Source organism: Zalophus californianus, chromosome 7 (assembly GCF_009762305.2).
Source record: "Zalophus californianus isolate mZalCal1 chromosome 7, mZalCal1.pri.v2, whole genome shotgun sequence".
Taxonomy (NCBI): domain Eukaryota; kingdom Metazoa; phylum Chordata; class Mammalia; order Carnivora; family Otariidae; genus Zalophus; species Zalophus californianus.
In genome coordinates, this window is record NC_045601.1 from 111,046,447 (window position 1) to 111,071,153 (window position 24,707).

At 39.2% G+C, this 24,707-nt stretch overlaps 1 protein-coding gene across 4 annotated transcripts in view; it reads left to right on the top strand.

Annotated features, from left to right (window-relative positions):
* Positions 1–24,707, top strand: part of KIF6 (kinesin family member 6) — a 465,199-nt gene that overhangs the window by 177,076 nt on the left and 263,416 nt on the right. For all 4 annotated transcript variants that reach the window (XR_003521659.2, XM_027603428.2, XM_027603429.2 and 1 more), the window contains one exon: positions 5,194–5,297. Coding sequence is in view for 3 of the 4 variants with exons in the window: in XM_027603428.2 (XP_027459229.1) it covers positions 5,194–5,297 (104 nt within the window). In the remaining variant the exon portion in view is untranslated. The remainder of the gene's footprint in view (positions 1–5,193; positions 5,298–24,707) is intronic.

Here is a 24,707-nt window from a genome sequence, read left to right on the forward strand (position 1 = left end):
ACTGACATTACTGTTCATGACTTTATGGACAGAGCTTTTCTGAAGCACAGGTGGCAATTGCAAATTTGTCCTCAAAACCACCCAAAACACAACTTGGATGGGATTTCCAATATCTTGCTCTCAAAATCCAATGGCACATGTGGAACCAGCCCTCTAAGATCAGGACCACCAGGGTTTTGACTTGCTTTCTTTACAATTATTAATACCTCAGTAAGACAAGGTGATAAAGGGATTGTAAAGAGGCCAGAGTCTTTGGTGACTCGTATGGGCCAAAATCTAAGGACAGGGGTGCCTGGGTGGCTCAGTTGCTTAAGCAACTGCCTTCGGCTTAGGTCATGATCCTGGAGTCCCAGGATGGAGTTCCACATTGGGCTCCCTACTCAGTGGGGAGTCTGTTTCTCCCTCTAACCCTACCCGCTCTTGTGCACTCTCTCTCAAATAAATAAATAAATAAAATCTTTTAAAAAAAAGTCTTCTAAGGATGGCTCTCCTTCCAAAGTTTCTACAGTCATTTGATGGGAGGTGTGACCGTAATTATCTCAAAATCATGAAAAGTTGGCTTAGTTTTGAGATTTCTGTTCAGTGACAGAAGTTAATTTGGTTGTTAGATTTGACTTTGAAAGCCTTAGCAGAAGTAGAAAATATGGAATCAATATTAATTTGGGGGGGGAGATACAAATGAATGACTCACATAGTTCCTGTCTAAGGATTTTCACTCTGCAGAGCTTGATGATTCTGAGCATGTTTTTGAAAAGAAGCAAACAACGAAAACCCACTCAATCCTGTGCATTTAAATGAAATTCTAGGAGGACTCACATGTTCAAAATACTCTGTATCCTATTCTTTGTAACTTCTGGTCCTGTCAGTGTGGCAGAGATAATATGAACTCCACCTATATATAAAATTTAACAAGCACTTTTGAAATATATGTCTGAGGTTGAATAAGGTAATGGATTCTCCAGGGCCCAGAAACCAAGCTGAAGCTGCAGTTGTCCTGGAGTAAAGGGATGAAGGGAATTGTAAGAAAGGCATCAAAGTTGGAGCCCTGGAACCTTGGAAGATGGATGATGAACCCATGACATCCTCTCTACTTCCCAACATAAAACCAGTGAAAGGGTGAACCAGAAAGGAAAAAATCTGCCCACTGGCACAGGAAGATGCTAGGGAAGCTTATGTGCCTTAACCTGAACTTCAGGTGGAGCAAAAGGTGGTTTCTCTGGAAATTTGAAATCATAAGGCTCTGCTTCCAATGAGTTTGAAGTTCAAATTTGCAAACTCTATTGGTCTGGTAGACTCCAAGCCAAGAAGTTAGATAAAGGAGCAATAAAATAAATCCAAAAGAGTAGAAAGACAGAAATTAAAAAGTGTAAAAATGAGCGAAAACCCAAAGCAAAGATACAGTGAAGAGGAGTAACCAAACCTGAAGTTGATTTTTAATCTATTAATAAAATGAACAAATCTCGAAAAATTAATGAAGAAAAGAATAAAGAAGGCAGAAATCCACACAGTATTTGGAATGAAAAGAGGCCTTAACTATAGGTACAGTAGAGAGCTTAAAATAATAATAAAGTATTTTGAAAGACTTTATGGCAGTAAATTTAAAAACAAAATGGACAATTTCCTATAAAAACATAACACTGAAGCTAATGCAAGAAGAATTTATTTTATTATTTTATTTTTTAAGAAGAATTTTTAAAAACATGAATATATCTATGACTAATAGACTCAATAATAACAAAGCTACCGAAGGGAGAGAAAGAAAAAGAGAAAGAGGAAAGAAGGAACGGGGGAAGGGGGGAGGAAGGGGAAGAGAGAGGGAGAGAAAGAAGACAGGAAGGAAGGATGGAGCAGACTCCCATGTTTTTTTTTAAGTTTACCAAATATTGAAGGAAGAATATAAATTGAATTCAGTCTGCCAATTCTTGTTTTAGGAACTTTGCATTATGATTATTAATACAATATGTGGTATCATGAGCTAGTTGGGTTTATTTTGGGAATTGAAAGATAATGTATCATTAGAAAACATGTTAGTGTATATAGTAAAAGAAAAAAGAGCCATGGGAAAAATAAACACCAAATTTCAGGTAATGGTAATGGGGGATTCATTTAGAGAAGGCTATACAGAGGTTCAGGCCTTCAAAAGCATCTGTAAGGTTTTATTTCTTAAGCTACATAGTAGGTATATTGATGTTCACTTAAGTTAAGTAGTGGGTTCACAAGATATCCTTTATATCTTTTTGTATATCTGAAGTAGTTCATACTAAAAAAAAAATCACTTGAATCAAGGTGATTCGTCACATTCACAGTTGAAAAGAGAAAAATTATATGATCACATCACTAGATGCAGAAAAAGTATTTTTAACATTAAACATTCACCCATAGTTTGAAAAGACTCATCAAACTATGAATATCAGTGAACAGCCTTAACGTGATTAAGGGTATCAACCAAAAACTACAGCAAACATTTTGAAGGTGAAATGTTAGAAGGAGTAAGATAAGAATCAGTGTCTGAAGCATTATACTTGGAAGTCCTAGCTAGGACAGAGACAATTAAAAAAAAAAAAAAAGGTATGAGGATTTGAAAAGAAGGAAACATCTGTCATTACTTGCAAACAATTTGATTGCTTATATAGAAAATCTAAAAATATTTATGATAAACAGAACCAAAACAATGTTCAGAAAATTATTTGGTACATAATCCATACATAAAAATTAATTGCCTTCCTATAAATCAAAAGCTAACAATTAGAAAATGTAATTTTACAAAAATTTCATTAATAATAGCAATAAAAACTTTTAACATTCTAGGAAAAAATCTAATTAAACATATATTTATAGAGAACATGATAAATCTTTATTGAAAGGAATCAGTGGAAAGCCATACTATGTTCATGGATGAGATGATTCAACATCACTAATTTGATATGTCTTACCAAATGACCCTTTTTTTAAAAAGATTTTATTTATTTATTTGACAAGGAGAGAGCACAAGCAGGGGGAGGGACAGGCAGAGGAAAAGGGAGAAGTAGACTCACCGCTGAGCAGGAAGTCCAATGCGGGGCTCCATCCCAGGATCCCCGGATCATCACCTGAGCCATAGGCAGACAGTTAAAAAACTGAGCCACCTAGGTGCCCCCCAGATTACCCTTTTAATCAAATTTACTTCCAGTTGGGCGCCTGGGTGGCTCAGTTGGTTAAGCGACTGCCTTCGGCTCAGGTCATGATCCCGGAGTCCCGGGATCGAGTCCCACATCGGGCTCCCTGCTCGGCAGGGAGTCTGCTCCTCCCTCTGACCCTCTTCCCTCTCGTGCTCTCTATCTCTCATTCTCTCTCTCTCAAATAAATAAATAAAATCTTTAAAAAAAAAAAAAAAAATTTACTTCCAGTTGAAAATTGAGGAGGACCTTTGGTGGAATTTTACAAGCTGTGTCTCAAACTTATACAAGAGAACAAATGACCAAGAATAGCCATATCTATTTTGGAAAAGAATAAAGTGAAAAGGGCTTATTCTATCTAAGTGTCAAAATTTCATAAGATATAATAATTAAAATAGCATAGTATTGCTGCACATATAGTCAAGTACATAAATGTTTTTAACTAAGAGCCCAGAAAAAGACACATTTATATGTAGAAACATGTTATATAACAGAATTATAATAGCAAATCTTACATGGTTAGCCATATAAAAAAATAAAATTAGATACATATCTCATACTTTATACAAAACAAAAGCCTAAATGTGAAAAGCAAAGCTTTAAAACTTTTATAAGAACATATAGGAAAATATTCCTATGGTTTTAGGTAGAATAGATTTTAAGAAGACACAAAAACACAACTCATAATGGAAGAAGTTGATAATAAAATTATATTGAAATTTAAAATCTTCACTTAACAGAAGGAACACCACAAAAAGCAGGACGCCTGGGTGGCTCAGTTGGTTAAGCGTCTGCCTTAGGCTCAAGTCATGATCCTGGGGTCCTGAGATCCAGCCCAGCATCCAGCTTCTTGCTCAGCGGGGAGTCTGCTTCACCCTCTGCCTGCCGCTCCCCCTGCTTATGCTCTCTCTCTCTCTGACAAATAAGTAAATAAAATCTTTAAAAAAGTGAAAAACATGGCATAGGTTGGGAGAAAACATGTACCTTGCATAAAACTAACAAAGGATTCATGTATAAAGAAGCCTGCTGATCAATAAGGAAGAGAAAAACAACTCAATTGAAACATGAGCAAGAATATGAATAAGTAATTTACAGAAAAGGAAACCCAAGCAGCCAATATCCATGCGCAAAGATGATCAACCTCCTTAATAATCAGAAAATGCAGATAAGAACTAAATGAGGTACCATTTTACACCGTCTGGGCTGGCAAAATTAAAGCATCTGTCAATACTACATACGTAGTGAAGTAAATGTGGGGAAACGGGAACTTAATATATATTGCTGATACAGAATGTAAGTTTATACGACTACTCTGAAGAGCAGTTTAACAATATATACTAAAGGGAAGATGCACATACTCTACAACCACACAGTTTTATTTCTAAGTGCACCCTATAGCGAAACTCACATATGTGCCCAAAGAATTATAGTGTTCACAGCAACACTGTTTGTAATAGCAAAGGTAAAAATCCTAAATGTCCATCAACAGGAGACATGGATAAATTGTGATATATTCCTTTACCGAAATAGTATATATCTGTGCAAATTAATGAACTAGAGCTATGTGAAGCAGTATAAAGAATCTCAAAAACAATGCGAGGAAGAAAAAAAGCACGTTACCATTCCATGCAGCATGGTAACATTTACATAGAGTTTAAAGCATGCAAAATGATACCATCTATTATTTATAGTTACATCCATACAGATGGAGTAAACATATGAAAACATGCCGGGAAATGCTCCCCATTAAATGCAGTACAGTGATCACCCCAGGAAAGACAAAAAGGGAATAGGAATTAGGGGCTCCAGTTACACAAGCACTGTTTTATTTGCTAAAATGAATTCTAGAATGATTTTGACAAAACGTTAAGATTTAACAAAGGCTGGTGGTAGGTACACAGGGGTGGCTTTTATATCATTCTCTGGATGTTTTTTGTATCCTTGAAATTGTTTGTAATTTTCAAAGATGTATGTTCTCTGTCCCAAAGTTCCCTTTAATGAGGAGTTGACATTTATTCTCTCGCCTTGCCATTTGTAGATGATTATACGCCTACAAAAAGAAATCCAGGAACTGAAGGATGAACTGGCCCTTGTCACTGGAGAGCAGAGGACAGAGGTGCTCACAGACGCAGAGCTGCTTCAGTAAGCCTGCAGACTTGTTTCTGTGTCTTTAACAGTGGAAGTTTGTGTTAACTTCTTTGTTGGCCCTAACGTTACAAATTCACCTCAAAGCATGAAGGTCTCCTGGGACAGTCTGAAATTGCATTTAGGCGCCAGTTAAGAGTGGCGGCTTTCCACGAAAAGCTGGATAAGGCTGGCAGGGTTTTTGCCGCCTCAGCTTTGAGGGAGTAGAGAACAGAGCCTATAAAGGGTGGGAATATCCTTCTCATGCCAGCTGAAGAGAAGGGCTTGTATAATAGCCATGCAATTTTAAAACATACACACCAAACACTCATAAGCTGTGGATCTCAGATCTGAAAGGAATTCAAGAAACGTCCTTTGTATTAAAAAGCATCTTGCTACAAGCACCAATTTATCCCATGCCAATGTAGCTCTCCCCTTTAATAAATAGATGGCCCATATATTATTGTTCAAACACTGGAAATGGGAATGAAAGCAGGGATTCAGGGCTTTTCTACCAGCAGCGGCATCTTTCAGGGCCTTCTATTTCTGCAGCCATGTGGCATATCGGGGGCATGGTGTGGCTCTCGTTCTCTCTCTGATCATGAGCCATAGTGATGGGCTTTCTTGTTGTTTCTGTGCAGTTCACAAAGTATTTGTGGAGTGATAATAATGGGCTGGGCTTAGAAGGCAGTGATATTCTCAACTTCCAAATGAGAAATAGAGCTACACGAGATTTTTCTAAGGGTTTAGTATCATTTCACCTAGTCCTCTCCCAACAGAGAAAATGGTAAATAATAGAGATGATGAAAGTATTTTCTTTAAACTATTTCATGGCTGTGCCCAGAGGTAGGTCTAAAGCTTGAGGAGGCTTAGGCAAGGTTTCTGCTATAATCAAAGCTTTCACTCATCTAGGATACCATTTTGTAATTCTAGAACACTGTGTTTAATAATAGGAGAGGCTCCTAAGGCTTTCCTTGCAAATTCACTTTGTGGCATATATGCAATTAAAGTGAAATATATTGCCAAAAGAATTTTGAAGAATTCCCTGTCACTCCTTGAAATAACTTGGGATAGTTTAGATACAGAGAAATTTCTCCAAGTTGAGTATTCCTTCCCTTTGATGCTCCCTTCCCCTCAAAGAAAGGAATTACCAATTATCGTCTTCTGTTATACCAGTTATGACATCTATAATCTGAGATGTCTCTTCAGAATTTTGATCTTCAAGTCAGGGTTCAGCCAGGAAAACAAAACCATCCTAGGCCTCCCAACAAAAGGAGTTTAACATAGTAAATCAGTTGTAAGGAGATGGTATTGTAGGAAATACACAGCACCCCAGAGATCAGGAACAGCAGGGGGCCCTACACTCCTGGGATTGGAGAGAGGATGGTAGAAGCTTATGTTAACTAATGTCTCAGACTAGAGCTGACCAGAGGAGCTAGCCCATGATGAGTGCTGGGGCCACCGAAGAGCCTCAGGTCTTACCAGAGGCGTCATCCTGGCCGGGAGCCCAGGCTTCTCTCTCACACCACTTCGGGTCTTCCACCCGCGGCCCCACTGGCTGAACTGGCCCAGAAACCAGGTGTTAGGATGAGTCGGGCGATGTAGTTTCCGGTGACGCAGAGTCAAAGAGGGGAAAAACAGAAATGGGATCCCAGAGCGTAAAGGGAGACGGCCAACATACCAGAGAAGTACCAGAGTTTTCTCCAATTCCAGTAGAGACATAAACCTCTCAAGGGACTAGAGGCTTCAAGGAATTCCTAGCAGCTTGAAGGGTGGGGTTGACCGAGAGCCACCAGGTGCGGCACCGGAAAAGCCACATCTCTGCGTGCTGGCACCCTGGAGCGGGAGAGGGCTGGAGACTGCCCGTGAGAGTTTGGTAGAGCCCTGATAGTGGGAGCAGTTTGTCCTGCGAATCCCTGTGCACTCCTTCTTCCCTCCTCTATCCAGCGTTCACGTCAGAGTTTAGGATGGAGAAGTAGGGAAGGGCCCCAGGTAGCTGATGACATCCAGGATAAATTAGGGACCAGACAAGCTCTGAAGCCAGCAGCTGTCCTCAGCTCTGCCTGTCCCGTTCCCACTGAAAACAGCAAGGAGCACAAGCACCCACCGCTGCTCAGCCCCTCCTCCAGGACTGGCTGCCCAAGCCGAGCTCACGGAGAGTCTAGAAAAGATGAGCTCACAGTCGGGAACAACTAGAAACGGGACTTGGAGAAGGACCAGAACAAGAGCCTTTACAGCTAGGAGAGGGCTTCAGAACTAAACATGACAGGAAGAGTGATTAAGATCTTTGGAGATGTAAAAGATGGCAATACATCCATGAAACAACAGGATCTTTATTTTTGTAAGACAGACTCAAGAGGAAATCTGAAAAATGAAGAAATGTAATTGTTGCCATTAAGAACTTAATGGATGGCTCAGGGGCAGAATGAAAAAACAGAGGGGCAAATTAGTCAGCTAGGAAGAGCAAGGCTAAGGAATTCTTCCAGAACATAAGATGAAAGGGTAAAGAGAAAGTTTAAAAGAAAAGAATCATAAAGAATAGCTCTAGCTTTACCAATATCTAACACAGAGAAGTTTATAAAGGAGAAAGAGAGATAACACAGAGGAGCCAGTGGTTAAAGAAATAATATCTAAGAATTTCTTACAACTAAAAAAAAAAAAAAAAAAAAAAAAGACTTCAGAACGAAACGGTTACCATGTGCTAAGCTGTATAATAATGTAGAAAAGTTTTAGGACCTCAAAATATAGAAAAGAATCCCAAAAGTTATCAGAGAAGAAAAATATCACTAACAATCAAAAATCTGATTTAGAGCAGACTTCTCATCAACCTCTGAAAACAGGAAACTCTGGACCTCTGCTGCTGAAAAACAAAACAGAACAAAACAAAACAGGACTTTGAATGGAGATTTCTGTATCTAGCCAAATTAGCATTCAAATGCGAACATGAAACAAGGCATTTTTTCAGACATACCAGCTTTGAGACAGAAAGCTAACCACCCTAGTCCCTCTCCAGAAGAGATTACAACAGACTACATTTCACATAAAGAAAAATGCTACAACGTATAAAAAACAATAATGAGCAGATGTTATTTCTTTACGATACTTAATATTCCATTATATTTTACATTATATCTTTTACTAACTTGCCACTTCCCACATACACAGATGTTTCTATTTAAAAGTTATTGACAACAATCAAGTTTGCCATTCACAGAAGTTTGGGGGGTAGACTGGAGAGAAATAAGAATGTGACAACTGATTTAAAATACTGACAGACTCTTAGATGCAGTTGGTTTCCTTTGATCCACAGATAACAAATACACACACGTCAATTGGAACGGATTCTCTATAGACAGTATGTAGTGTTGTCATTAGTTTTTCTGGGCACTCGGTTCATTCATTCATTCATTCAACATTTATTATTCATCTAGTGTTCACAAAACTCTGCCCTAGGCCTTGAGAGATTAACACAAGATGAACAAAACCTAGATTCAGCTCTCAAGGGGTTCACAATTTAGTGGCACTGACAGACACAAGCACAAGTAATCACAGTGCAAAATGTAAGTGTTATGAGAAGATATAAATAAAACATGAGATTGCAGAGATAGTAATGATTAATTCTGAGCTCAGGATCCTCATGTAAAATTAGTTGGTGTGCTGGTAAGTAAACTTCCACAGTTCCCAGTGAAATGCCTTCCTTGCTGTCAAGAGAAGTATACTATATAGCATTACATCTTATTAATGACTTCTGATCAGCAGCGAGAGAGAACAAATGTGGCAAAATATTACACCCACTCTGCCAAAACAAAGCATAGGGGTTCACGACCATCCAGTATCTTGGGTGCTTGTTCATACTGACGGTGAGGATTATTCAGATAATGTGGGTTTTTGTTACGGTTTTCATTCTATTGTTGTTATAGTTCTGTTTTGCCATAATTCGCTAGATTGAATATTGGCACAACTTAAAATTTCATCAGATTTAAGAGTCCTGTATCATCTTAAAGTAAAAAAGAGAAATTAAAATTTTCTGGCATGTGGCACTGCTATTTAATATCATTATTCTGTGCTTCTTTGTCTTCTGGGGCCCCTGGACATTTATTCAGGAGTATGAATCAGATCCAGTCTCTCATTGTGCCTAGACTCCCTGGATGGTGAGGGTGGGAGGGGGGTAGTGCTGTTGGAGAGAGGAAGAGTCCCATGGCTTGACAGGACAGAAAGGCAGACATGTAGTGGCTTTGGTCTACTTTCTCTGTCCTGCTGATTTCTGGCTTTAGGCTGACTGGCATGGCATAAGGACATTCCTATCAGGGATCCTGTGCAGGATGTCAGAAAGCAGATATTTAATAGATAACGTATTCTATATTCTATGTTATGTGCACTGGACACTTTGGAGATGTCTGTTGATACTAGCCCTATCAAATTTTTTGAACTATTTCCTAACATTTCAGTTCTTAATATAAATATTTGTTGCATTGACTTGGATGCTTCAACTGAAGAGGATTGCAGATGTCAGCCTCCAGTTATTGTGATATTTTTAGTTTACAATTTTTTTTTTTTTTTTGCCTGTGTAAATTTGAAAAGAGACAGCTGGATGAAGGCTGTATAGCCAAGTTAATGTTTATACGGAGCTTCTTGGGTGAAGATTTGATTCTGATTGATTCTCTAAACACATACCTCTTTCTTTCTCTGGTTAAAAAAAAAAAAAAAAAAGCCTGTAGATCTCTGGCAAATTTGGAAGTATATAGATTTTGGATACTAGCCCTTTATCTGATATGTCGTTTGCAAATATTTTCTCCCATTCTGTCGGTTGTCTTTTGGTTTTGTGGACTGTTTCTTTTGCTGTGCAAAAGCTTTTTATCTTGATGAAATCCCAAGAGTTCATTTTTGCCCTTGCTTCCCTTGCCTTTGGAGATGTTTCTAGAAAGAAGTTGCTGCGGCTGAGGTCGAACAGGTTGCTGCCTGTGTTCTCCTTTAGGATTTGGATGGACTCCTGCCTCACGTTTAGGTCTTTCAACGATTTGGAGTCTATTTGTGTGTGTGGTGTAAGGAAACGGTCCAGTTTCATTCTTCTGCGTGTGGCTGTCCAATTTTCCCAACACCATTTGTTGAAGAGACTGTCTTTCCTCCATTGGACATTCTTTCCTGCTTTGTCAAAGATGAGTTGACTATGGAGTTGAGGGTCCCTTTCTGGGCTCTTGATTCTGTTCCATTGATCTATGTGTCTGTTTTTGTGCCAGTACCATACTGGCTTGATGATGACAGCTTTGTAATAGAGCTGGAAGTCCAGAATTGTGATGCCGCCAGCATTGCTTTTCCTTTTCAATATTCCTCTGGCTATTCGGGGTCTCTTCTGGTTCCATACAAATTTTAGGATTATTTGTTCCATTTCTTTGAAAAAAGTGTATAGTATTTTGATGGGGATTGCATTGAATGTGTAGATTGCTCTAGGTAGCATTGACATCTTCACAGTGTTTGTTCTTCCAATCCTTGAGCATGGAACGTTTTTCCATTTCTTTGTGTCTTCTTCAATTTCTTTCATGAGTATTTTATAGTTTTCTCAGTACAGATCCTTTGCCTCTTTGGAAATTTATTCCTAGGTATCTTATGGTTTTGGGTGCAACTGTAAATGGGATCGACTCCTTAATTTCTCTCTCTTCTGTCTTGTTGTTGGTGTATAGGAATGCCACTGATTTCTGTGCATTGATTTTATATCCTGCTACTTTACTGAATTCCTGTATGAGTTCTAGCAGTTTTGGGGTGGAGTCTTTTGGGTTTTCCACATACAGTATCATATCATCTGCAAAGAGTGAGAGTTTGACTTCCTCCTTGCCGATTTGGATGCCTTTGATTCCTTTTTGTTGTCTGATTGCTGTGGCTAGGACTTCTAAGACTATGTTGAATAGCAGTGGTGAGAGTGGACATCCCTGCCGTGTTCCTGACCTTAGGGGAAAAGCTCTCAGCTTTTCCCCATTGAGAATGATATTGGCTGTCGGTTTTTCAGAGATGGCTTTTCGGATATTGAGGTATGTACCCTCTAACCCTATACTCTGAAGAGTTTTGATCAAGAAAGGATGCTGTACTTTGTCAAATGCTTTTTCTGCATCTGTTGAGAGGATCATATGATTCTTGTTCTTTCTTTTGTTAATGTATTGTATCACGTTGATTGTTTTGCGGATGTTGAACCAGCCTTGCAGCCCAGGGATAAATCCACTTGGTCGTGGTGAATAATCCTTTTAATGTACTGTTGGAACCTGTTGGCTAGTACTTTGGTGAGAATTTTTGCATCCATGTTCATCAAGGATATTGGTCTGTAGTTCTCCTTTTTGATGGGGTGTTTGTCTGGTTTTGGGATCAAGGTAATGGTGGCCTCACAAAATGAGTTTGGAAGTTTTCCTTCCATTTCTATTTTTTGGAACAGTTTCAGGAGAATAGGTATTAATTCTTCTTGAAATGTCTGATAGAATTCCCCTGGGAAGCCATCTGGCCCTGGGCTTTTGTTTCTTGGGAGATTTTTGATGACTGCTTCAATTTCCTTAGTGGTTATAGGTCTGTTCAGGTTTTCTATTTCTTCCTGGTTCAGTTTTGGTAGTTGATACATCTCTAGGAATGCACCCATTTCTTCCAGGTTATCTAATTTGCTGGCATAGAGTTGCTCATAATATGTTCTTATAATTGTTTGTATTTCTTTGGTGGTGGTTGTGATCTCTCCTCTTTCATTCATGATTTTGTTTATTTAAATTATTTCTCTTTTTTTTCTGAGAAGTCTGGCCAGGGGTTTATCAATCTTGTTAATTCTTTCAAAGAACCAGCTCCAAGTTTCGTTGATCTGTCCTACTGTTCTTTTGGTTTCTATTTCATTGATTTCTGCTCTGATCTTTATTGTTTCTCTTCTCCTGCTGGGTTTAGGCTTTATTTCCTGTTCTTTCTCCAGCTCCTTTAGGTGTAGGGTTAGGTTGTGTATTGAGACCTTTCTTGTTTCTTGAGAAAGGCTTGTATTGCTATCTACTTTCCTCTCAGGACTGCCTTTGCTGTGTTCCAAAGATTTTGAACAGTTGTGTTTTCATTTTCATTGGTTTCCATGAATTTGTTTAATTCTTCTTTAATTTCCTGGTTGACCCATTCATTCCTTAGTAGGATGCTCTTTAGCCTCCATGTATTTGAGTTCTTTCCAACTTTCCTCTTGTGATTGATTTCTAGTTTCAAAGCATTGTGGTCTGAAAATATGCAGGGAATAATCCCAATCTTTTGGTACCGTTTGAGACCTGATTTGTGACCTAGGATGTGATCAATTCTGGAGAATTTTTGACTTAGGATGTGATCTATTGTGGAGAATATTCCATGGGCACTAGAGAAGAATGTGTATTCTGTTGCTTTGGGATGGAATGTTCTGAATATGTCTGTGAAGTCCATTTGGTCCAGTGTATCATTTAAAGTCTTTATTTCCTTGTTGATCTTTTGCTTAGATGATCTGTCCATTTCATTTAGGGGGATGTTAAAGTCCCCCACTAGTGTTGTATTTTTGTCAATGTGTTTCTTCGCTTTTGTTATTAATTGCCTTATATAATTGGCTGCTCCCATGTTCAGGGCATAGATATTTACAATTGTTACATCTTCTTGTTGGATAGACCCTTTAAGTAGGATATAGTGTCCTTCCTCATCTCTTATTACAGTCTTTGTTTTAAAATCTAATTTGTCTGATATAAGGATTGCCACCCCAGGTTTCTTTTGGTGTCCATTAGCATGGTAAATGGTTTTCCACCCCCTCACTTTCAATCTGGGGTATCTTTGGGTCTAAAATGAGTCTCTTGCAGACAGCATATCGATGGGTCTTGTTTTTTAATCCACTCTGATAGCCTGTGTATTTGATTGGGGCATTTAGCCCATATACATTCAGGGTAACTATTGAAAGGTATGAATTTAGTGCCCTTGTATTGCCTGTAAGGTGACTGTTACTGTATATTGTCTCTGTTCCTTTCAGATCTGTGCTGCTTTTTGTCTCTCTCTTTGCTTAGAGGACCCCTTTCCATATTTCTTGGAGGGCTAGTTTCGTGTTTGCAAATTCCTTTAGTTTTTGTTTGTCCTGGAAGCTTTTTATCTCTCCTTCTATTTTCAATGAGAGCCTAGCTGGATATAGTATTCTTGGCTGCATATTTTTCTCGTTTAGTGCTCTGAAGATATCATGCCAGTCCTTTCTGGCCTGCCAGGTCTCTGTGGATAGGTCTATTGCCAATCTAATATTTCTACCATTGTAGGTTACATATCCCTTCTCCCGAGTTGCTTTCAGGATTTTCTCTTTGTCTCTGAGACCTGTAAGTTTTACTATTAGATGTCGGGGTTTTGACCTATTTTTATTGATTTTTGAGAGGGGTTCTCTGTGCCTCCTGGATTTTGATGCCTGTTTCCTTCCCCACATTAGGGAAGTTCTCTGCTATTATTTGCTCCAATATACCTTCTGGCCTTCTCTCTCTTTCTTCTTCTTCTGGCATCCCAATTATTCTAATGTTGTTTCGTCTTATCGTATCGCTTATCTCTCGAATTCTGCCCTCGTGATCCTGTAGTTGTTTCTCTCTGTTTTTCTCAGCCTCTTTATTTTCCATCATTTGGTCTTCCATATCGCTGATTCTCTCTTCTGCCTCATTTATCCTAGCAGTTAGTGCCCCCATTTTGGATTGCACCTCATTAATAGCCTCTTTGATTTTGACTTGGTTAGATTTTAGTTCTTTTAGTTCTCCGGAAAGCGTTTCTCTAATAACTTCCACGCTTTTTTCAAGCCCAGCCAGTATCTTTAAAGTCATGATTCTGAACTCTAGGTCCGACATCGTACTGATGTCCGTATTGAGTAGTTCCCTGGCAGACGGTACTATCTCTTGTTCTTTTTGCTGAGGTGATTTTTGTCGTCTTGTCATTTTGTCCGGAGGAGAATAGATGAATGAGAGAACAAAATGCTAACAGGTTAACAATGTCCCCAGCAAATATACTCTATACAAATCAGAAAAGACCTGAAACCAGGGGAAAAGAAAGGGAAAGAAAGAGAAAAGAAAGAAAGAAAAAAAAAAGAAAAAGATTAAAAACAAAAACAGAACAATACAAAAAAAACCGAATGTGATCAAATATGATCAGGCTAGTGCATAGATCAGTGCCACACACTAGATTTTGGGCGTATTTTGGTCTGTTAGAAAAAAGTGCCTCCTAAAATTTTAAAGGAAGAAAGACTTATATATGTACAAAATAAGGGTTGATACAATGAAGGGATGGAAGATGAGTGTAAAGATGAAAATTAAAAGATTTTATAAAAGGAATTGATACGATAAGAAGTTGGTTGAAAAAAGAAAGAAGAAGATTTTAAAAAAAAGGGGGAGAGAATGTGATCAGGCAGGAGACTAGAACAAAGCCATACACTAGTGATTTAGGGTATATTTTGATCTGTTAGAAGAAACTGTATCTCAAAAATTTAAAGAGAGAACAACTTATATATATATATATATATATATATATATGCCAAAAATAAGGGTAGCTACTATGAAGGGATAAAATATGACTCTAAAAATGAAAAATAAAAGTTTTTTAAAAAAAGGGATTGATAAGATTTTGGTTGAAAACGGGGAGAAGAGAAATTAAAAAAACAGTTAAAAAAATTAACTTTGAAAAAACTAATGAATCATGGTTAAAAAAAAAGCCTTGAATTCTATGTGCAGTATTCCCCTAGCGCTGGAGTTCTCCAGTTTTCCTCGATCGGTAAACTTGGTCTTGGCTTGCTGGCTGTTCGTGCTGATCTTCCGGGGGAGGGGCCTGTTGCCATGGTTCCCAAATGTCTTTGCCGGAGGCGGAATTGCCCCGCCCTTGTCGGTCCCAGCTAAGCAAGCTGCTGGGGTTTGCTCTCAGGAGCTTTTGTTCCCTGCAAGTTTTCTGTAGGGATTTGGAGGACCAGAGTGAAAATGGCGGTCTCCCAATCTCCGCCCCAGAGGAGGCAAGAACTCAGGGCTCCGCTCCTCAGTGCGCCCCCAGAGAAAAGTAGCCAGTCACTCCCGTGTCCCCGGTCTCCGGCCGCACTCCGTGCTCACCCGGCCTGTGATGGAGCATTTCTATCTCTGGCACCCGACCGCGTGTGGAGTCCCCAAACCCAGCAGATCCCCGCGGTGAGCACCCGCGCCACTCCTCCTGAGGGAGGAAGGGGAGTCTCCCTGGATCTGCCGCTTGTTGGGTCCCTGCTGGAGGAGCAGTGGCCCGACTGGGCCGCAGATCACAGTTTATGGCAACCCCGAGCTGAGAGCCCGCGCCTCGGCTCTGTCTCTGCAGCCGGCTTCCCTGCTCCGATACCTGGGAGCTCTGCTGCACTCAGGCACCCTGGTCTTTCTGTGACCCTGAGGGTCCTGATACCACACTGTCCCGGGAGGATTCCAGCCCCCGCTTAGCCACTGGAGCGACGTCCCTCAGCGGAGCCGGCTTCTAAAAGTTCCGATTTTGTGCTCCGCGGCTCTAGCCCTTGCCAGAAAGCGGCCGACGGAGGCCCCTCCCCCACCGTCTATCCTCCCGAATATGGCCTCGGATTCACTTCTCCGCCCGTCCTACCTTCCAGTAAGTGGTCGCTTCTCTGTTCAGAGAGTTCTTGCTACTCTTCTCTTCGATCTCCTGTTGAGTTCGTAGGTGTTCAGAATGGTTTGATCCCTAGTCAGCTGAAGTCCTGAGACCAGACGAAATCTAGGTCTCCTACTCCTCCGCCATCTTGCTCCGCCAATTGATGCTAATCATTTTAATGGGTGCTTTTGGCCGTTTAGGAATATGGGACATGGAAATAATTCTAAGGAGTGACATTTTTATTGGGGACATAATGCATATACAAAAATGCACACATTTACACACACACATATATAAAACGGAATAAGATAGCATATTAGTGAAAAGAATAAATGGACACTGAGAATTGTAAAATCTTAATTATAGTTCTAATTCTACTTATATTAGGTTTTTAATGACTCTCTAGATTTGGGTTTCCTCATGTATAAAGTGAGAGAAATGGACTAAATGCAATCTGGGCCTCTTTCAGCTCCATGTTTTTAAATCTCATAACAGCATATTACACATGTTTTAATATGTTATTTACTCATTATGTATGATAATGAAAAACTAAATCATGTAGGAATTCAGAAATGGGAAAGTCATTACTGGTGTCACTTTTGAGCAAGCTAAATAAACCTTAAAGGATGTCAAGAGGAAGAAGTACCACACTAAGATGAAGATGAGAGACCACGTAAAGGAAGGCACTCAGAGGGAAAGAGCACAGTGTCCGTGTGGGCACGTGTGTGCGTGTGTGAGTGTATGTGTGTGTTGGGGGACAGGGGGCAGTAGTAAAAAACCAGTATGGAGGCTTACATGTAAGAGGCACTGCCTAGTGAGGATCTGGATGAAATTGGCCTGGCAGGAGCCAGGGGTTCTCCTGGAAGAATTAAAGAATAGGATTAGATACATAAACAGTAACCTTGTGATGAGTTATGAATACCATGTGTAGAGGAGCTACTACTTCATTTTATTTAATGGGGACTAGGAAATATTGTGATTTGAGAGTATTACAGTTCATTCATTTATATAATAATATTTATTGTGCTCTTCCTTTCTCTTAGGCACCTGTTCTAAGTGCCAGAGATATAGAAATGAACAAAACAAAGTCCTTGCCCTCATGGAGCTCACATTCTGGTGGGGAGAGAGATCATACACAAGATAAATAACTAAAATACAGAGCATTTCAGAGAGCAGAAAGTGCAAAGAGAAAAATAAAACAGGAGTTGCAGTTTTAATAGGATGATCATGAAAGAATTTATAGGATGAAGTTTTTTTTCTCATGGCTGCTGATAGCAACAAATAGAATGAGCAGGAATGAGAAATCAGAATGATATTACCATCAGGTTTGGAGTGATGATGAGGAAAAAGGTTCCAGTAATGACCGTGAAAACAGAGGAGGAGACAAATGTGAGATACTTGGTTGAGGAAGTATCAATACAAGTGATGGCTACAAATATAAAAGATAAAAAAGATAAAAAAGAGATTGGTAAAAGGTCAAGACTTTTTTTTTCTTTTTTTTTTTTAACCAATGAGCCACCCAGGTGCCCCTGAACCATATATTTTTTTTTTGATGTAGTGTTCCATGATTCATTGTTTGTGCATAACACCCAGTGCTCCACGCAGAATGTGCCCTCTTTAATACCCATCACCAGGCTAACCCATCCCCCCACCCTCCTCCCCTCTAGAAACCTCAGTTTGTTTTTCAGAGTCCATCGTCTCTCATGGTTCGTCTCCCCCTCCAATTTACTCCCCTTCATTCTTCCCATCCTGCTATCTTCTTCTTTTTCTTTTTTCTTAACATATGTTGCATTATTTGTTTCAGAAGTACAGATCTGTGATTCAACAGTCTTGCACAATTCACAGTGCTCACCATAGCACATACCCTCCCCAATGTCCATCACCCAGCCACCCAATCCCTCCCACCTCCCACCACTCCAGCAAACCTCAGTTTGTTCCTGAGATTAAGAATTCCTCATGTCAGTGAGGTCATATGATACATGTCTTTCTCTGATTGACTTATTTCACTCAGCATGACACCCTCCAGTTCCAACCACGTCGTTGCAAATGGCAAGATCTCATTCCTTTTGATGGTTGCATAATATTCCATTGTGTATATAGACCACCTCTTCTTTATCCATTCATCTGTCGATGGACATCTTGGCTCTTTCCACAGTTTGGCTATTGTAGACATTGCTGCTATAAACATTGGGGAAAGGTCAAGACTTAAGATGGATTATCAGAGATTAGGAAAGAAGCTGGTTGAAGGGGCACCTGGATTGCTCAGTCAGTTAAGCATCTGCCTTTGGCTCAGGTCATGCTCCCAGGGTCCTGGGATCAAGCCTCACATCAGGCTCCCTGCTCAGCAGAGAGTCTGTTTCTCCCTCTCCCTCTGCTGCTCCCCCTCCTCATTCTCTCTCTCTCTCTGTCAAATAAATAAATAAAATCTTTAAAAAAAAAGCTGGTTGAGGATAAGAAATGTTTAGTTCTTGACATGATGAAGGAATATACAATATACAGGTTGCGTTCTGGAACTTTAAAAGAAGGTTGAGGCTAAAGATTTAAATTTTGGAGTGACTGGTATTGCGTTGACTTAATGCTGAAGTCAAGTCCATAAGCCAGGTTAGAAATTCTCCAATCTGATTTGAAATAGGCAGTAATCAGGATCAACAAGACCACATCTCCTTACACTCAAACTTACTGTAGGTAGCTTGCCAACTGAATTTATCTTTTTACTTGACCACATCATCCCCATGTGGGATAAGTCCCCATGTCAACTTATATATAATTAAATATTCCATTCATTGGTTATTTTCCAATGGGAAAAAAATCTCCCTTCCTTTATAACTCATAGTGTTAATAATAAACAATGTAGGAAGATGAGACATTAAAAGGATAACAAGGGAATATTATGAATGACTTAACAACAATGTATTTACTAACTTAGATAAATCTGACCAATTTTGCAGGTGCAGACTACTAAGGAGAAATAGAAAAACTGAATAGTCCTATATCTACATAAGAAAATGAATTTGTAATAAAAACCTTCCAACAAAGAAAACTCCAGGCCCAGATAGCATCACTGTAAATCCTGCCAAACATTTAAGGAATAAATAATACAAAATTCTACACAAACTTTTTCCAGGAAACAGAGGAGGGAACAATTACCAACTCATTTTTCAAGGCCAGTGTTGCCCTAATATCTAAAGTAGACAAATATATTTATAAGAAAACCAGAAACCAACATCCCCAATTAATAAAAATGTTTAATAAAATATTTGCAACTTGAGTCTACCAAACAAAAAAATTAATAAATCATGACCAAGTGGGAATTATTTCAGGAATGCAAGACTGGTTTAACTTTCAAAAATCAATCAATTAAACTCACCATGTCAACAAACTAACAACAACAACAAATATTTGATCATCTCAATAGATGCAGGCAAGCAGTGTACAAACTTCAACATCTACTCATGGTGAAAACTCAATAAAATTAGAATAGAAAGGAACTTCCATAACCTGATAAGTATATCTACAAAGAAATGGTAGAGCTAATTTAACAACAGTAAAAGAGAATTCTTTCCCTCTAAAATGGGAAACGAGGCAAGGATGTCTTTTCTCACCTGTTCTATTCAACATCATACAAAGAGATGTAGTCAGTGAAATACAGCAAGAAAGATAAATAAAACACATAAAGGATTGGAAAGGAAATAATAGAACTATCCTTATTCACAGACAATATGTTTGTCTATGTAGAAAACGCAAAACACTCCAGAAAAAAAAAAAAGGCTACTAGAACTAATAAATGAGGTTAGCAAGATTTTAAGATACAAGGTCAATATTCAAACCCAATCGTATTTCTGTATACTAGCAATGAACAATTAGAAATTGAAATAAAAAGCCAGCATCATTTATAATATCATCAAAACCCAAAATACTTAGGGATAAATCTAACAAAATATGTACAAGATTCATATGCTGAAAACGATAAAACACTGATGAAAAAATTAAAAAACACGTAAGTAAATGCAGAAATATACTGTGTACATGGATTGGGCTATTTAATGCTCCATGTCAGTTCTTCCAAAATTGATCTGGAGATTTAATGTAATCCCTACCAAAATTCCAGCAGGCTTTTTTTGTGTGTATGGAAAGTTGGCAAGTTGCTTCTAAAATTCACAGAAATGCAAAGGACCTAGAATAGATAAAATGATTTTGTAAAAGAAAAACAATCTATACTTTACACTATATACAAACATTTATTTGAAATGAATCATAGCCCTAAATATACAATGTAAAATATTAAATCTCTAAAAGAAAAGATAGAAAACTGTTGTGACCTTGAGTTAGGCAAAAAATTTATAGGACATAGGAAGCACAGACCATAAAAGAAAAAAAAAATGATAAATTGGACTCCATCAAAATCTAAAAAAACCTACTCTTTGAAAGACACTTTAAGAAAATTTTAAAAACACAGACATTTTCAGAACACATGTCTGACAAGGAACCTGTATCCAGAATATACTTTAAAAATGATCACGATTCAATAATAAAACAATAATGTAGACAAAATATCTGAGCAGATGTATATCAGAAGATATACAGATGGCAAATAAGGACATAAGATCAACATCATTAGTCATTAGGGAAATCAAATTAAAACCTTAGTGTAATGATACTATACAATTTTTATTATTTTTTATTTTTTTAAAGATTTTATTCATTTATTCATGAGAGACAGAGGGAGAGAGAGAGAGAAGCAGAGGGAGAAGCAGGCTCCCAAGGAGCAGGGAGCCCGACGCGGGACTCGATCCCAGGACCCCGGGACCATGACCTGAGCCGAAGGCAGACACTTAACCATCTGAGCCACCCAGGCGCCCGATACTATACAATTTTTAGAGTAGCTTTTTAAAACTAGTAATAGTAAGTGCTGGTAAGGATGAGACCCTGAAACTCTCATATGTTGCTGGTGGGGATGTTACATGGAGCCCCCACTTTGGAAAAACAGTTTTGCAATTTCTGATAATGTTAAATGTAATACTTACCATAAACTTCAGCAGTCCCATTGCTAGGAATTTTTCTATGAGAAATGAAAGCATATGCCCACACAAAGGCTTCTCCATGAATATTTACAGCAACTTTCTTCAAAATCTTCCAGAACTGGAAACATCCTAAACCAATGAGTGGCTAAGCAAATGGCTGTACAGCCATATAGTTGAATCCTACCCAGCAGTAAAAATGGAGTGAACTATTGATGCGTTCAACAGCTTGGATGAATCTCAAAAGCATTATGCTAAGTAACAGAAGCCAGACACAGAAGGCTACATACTATATGATTCTATTTATGTGATAGTCTGTAAAAGGCAAAAGTATAGTAAGAGAAGTCAGATTAGTGGTTGCCAGGGTTGCTGGTGGCGGGGGTGGGGAGGGGGGAGGAATTGATTAGAGAGGAGCAAGAGGGAATTGTTCAGGACGATGGAAATATTCTATATCTTGACTTTACTGGCAGTTACATAACTATACACAGTTGTCAAAATGCATAGTACTACACATCTAGAAAAGGTGAATTAAAAATTTTACTGTCTGTAAATTTAACCTCAACTAACCTGACCTTTAAAAACAATTTGAAAAATCTGTATGATAAAAGGTAATATAAAATTTAAAAACCAGTCACTAAATACAGCAAAGTAAAACAAAACCATACAGTGAGGAATTTTCCTTTAGGTAAAATTTTGCTGTATTTAGTTTAATAATAGAAACTTATCTTTGATGTAAGCCCCTCGAAGCACATAGACATATCTTTTTACAAGTAATTACTGCATGCGCAAGTTGAGGAGAACTTCCTCAGTTTCCTGCTGTGCCACAAAACCTACATGCAGACCAAACCACGTCTGTCCTTGCCCCCTCCTTCCTTCCTGTTGCAGTCATGTATCCCCTCTCCTGCCCAGGGCTGCCCTCACCAACCGTGCTCTCAGTCCCAGTCCCTTCTGCCATCTCAGGAATGTCCATTATCCTTCTTTTTTTAAATCTTCAAGTTTTCCCATATTAAGAATATATATAGTACCCCTTGGCCCAACCTCCCCCTCTACCTACTGCTCCTTTACTTCTTGAAGCTCAACTACTCCAAGAAGGTGCTTTCACGGTGTCCGTTCCCTTCCATCATCCTCAGCACCCTCTGATCTGGCTTGTGCCTCCTCATGCCAAAGTGCCCTTACAGTTTCTGATGACCCACGTGTGGACAGATGTAATGGGTCAGTTTCAGTCCTCATCTCTCTTGACCTGTCAGCAGTGTTCGTCATTATTAACGACCCTCTTACTGACACACTGTCCTCTTGGGACCTTCCCCTCTCCTGATGCTCCTTGGGTTCCCTGGCACATTCTCCTCCTTTCATGTTGGCATTCCTCAAGGCACTGTCCCAGGACCTCCCCTTCTCTCTTTACTTTATATTTTCCCTGGCCAGAAATTTGGAAGTTGCCTGTGACTCTACTTTTCTTCTCACCCACCCCCCAAATCCAACCCATTGGGAAGTCCTGTTGACTCTGTCTTCAAAACATGTCCTAGGCCGGATGACTTCACACCCCCTCCAAACCTCAGCCACCTTCTTTTCACTACTAAAGTGGTGTCATAATAGGTTTTCCTGAATCGACTTTGCTCCCTTTAGTTCTTTTTCTGTGCAGCCAGAATATTCTTTTTTTTTTTTTTAAGTGCAGTTCTTATCATTTCACTCTTCGTAAAACTCTTCAGTGACTTCTGACTTCCCGTTGTTCTCAGGAAGAGACCAAATTCCTTTCTGTGACCTGTAAGTGTCTGCCCCATCTGACCCTTCTCTGTGTTTTCAGCCACGTTTCACATTCCTCTCCCCCTTGTCCCTGGGCTTCAACAGCAATGGTCTTTCAGTGCCTTAAATATTTCATTCTGTCTCTCACCCTGGGGTCTTTGCACATGCAATTGCCTCTGCCTTCTGACTGGGATGACCTGTGCGTGCATGGAGACACACACACATATATCTCGATTTGTTTGTTCTACTCCTCCTCCAAACCTCGGTTTAAATTCTGCCTCCTCGGTTCATCTGCAGCCCCAACTAAATCATGACAGGTTTTCATCTTTTCTGTACTTTTCCATCAGATGCTTATCTCCGGTTAGACTCATGTACCTGGGGTGTGGTTTGGTGGTTATCTGTGTCCTCCACCACACCAAAAGGCCTTTAAGGCCATGTCTGCTTGTGGTGAAAGTACACAGCACCTTAATTTGTATCATTTTGTGGCACATAATCAGAGAATATGCAGTGAATATTAATACAGCAGAGAGTATGCATAAGCTACATTAAAGCCCCAGCAGGAAGAGCTTGAGAGGTATTTGACAGGTTCATGAGCACGTAATCAAGCAATTTGAGAGATGGAGCTACTGAACTCCATCCATGCAAGCAGATATCACTCTAAACAGATGAGGCCCTAGTTTGGTGTACATTTTACCAAATGGGAAATGGTTCCTGCAGTGACAGGGTCATTCCTACTCCTCAGGAGTCCCCAGATTGCTCTTGCTGGGCTTCCTGCTCCTGGTGGGAAACAGTGCCATCCTTCCAGACTGAAACAGTTGGTACAGCTGGCGGCTATGCTAGAGTTGACCCTTACGCCCTTCAACCAAGTGCCAAATAGAGGGTAGGCCTTCGCTTTCCATCCTTGGGGCTGTCTACACTCCGTATTGGGGCTTATTTGGAGATTGTTATCTGATGGGATTTCTTTCTTTATTCTTTGTCAAATTAAATAACTTAAGACTAAATATAGTTTAAAATCAAGCACATTGTATTATCAGACCCACAAACACAGAATTTGTTTCAAAAGAACAGATTTGTACTAATAAAAGCTTCCTTGATGTCCAAACTTCTACTTGTACATGTAAATGAATATACCTGAAGGGAGAGTTCTAAATCTTCATTTTCCCAACAAATAAATCTTTTGGAAGTAATTTATACTTTTATTCATTCTTTCTAGAGAAGAAACACTGGTTGGGTACAGACAATACCATGTCAGGTACTCTGTTAGGACCTGGGAGCCAGGGGTGGATGACCGGACATACATGCTTATTGGTGAGGCTGAGCTGCTGTCAGAGACACTCGGGTCCAAGATGGGGAAGGGAGTTTTTGTAAAGGGCAGGGGAACAGGGAGGAAAGGCTCTTATGGGGAAGTGACACACAGAAAACCCATCAGTGCTTTCATCCTCTTGCAGTAAGCATTTCAAGGTGACTTCAGGAAAAGTCATTTTTACCACAGTTAACTTGAAATTCAATTTTTTTTATTCGGCTACTCTAATAAAAGTTTAATTGGGTTCAGTTCCTCAATTTGTTTGAACTGGATTAAAACCATAAAATAGATTTCAACTCCAGATATAGTGGCTCTCCTGAACCTAAAATTTGATAACTTGTTCCCCAAAGTATGGGACAGAACAATTAAAATCAAGACCATCCCATATAATTTGAGATATACCATCACCATGACTATAAGTCTTGTACTGTACCTTCAGACTATTCAAGAAATGAGATGAAGCAAACAAACAAGTAAATAAATCCCCACAATATTGGAGTTAATATAGTTCTATTGAGAATTAGATACCAAACCAGTCTTTTTTGGGAGAATCTCTTGCCAGTACTTAACTCTGGATACTTTATCCTTTTTATATTCAGTTTATTGTCACTGGCCTCCAGAGTGGTTTTATTTGTCAAGCTGCTATTAAAAATATGCTTCAAAATCATAACTTATGCTGTGTAAGTTCTATGACATGATGAGCTCTCCTGATTGTTCTCTGGAAGAGTCTTCACTCTGGAGGCAGGGAGGAATGGATTTCAGGAAACCATACTCCTCAAGGATGGGAGAGAG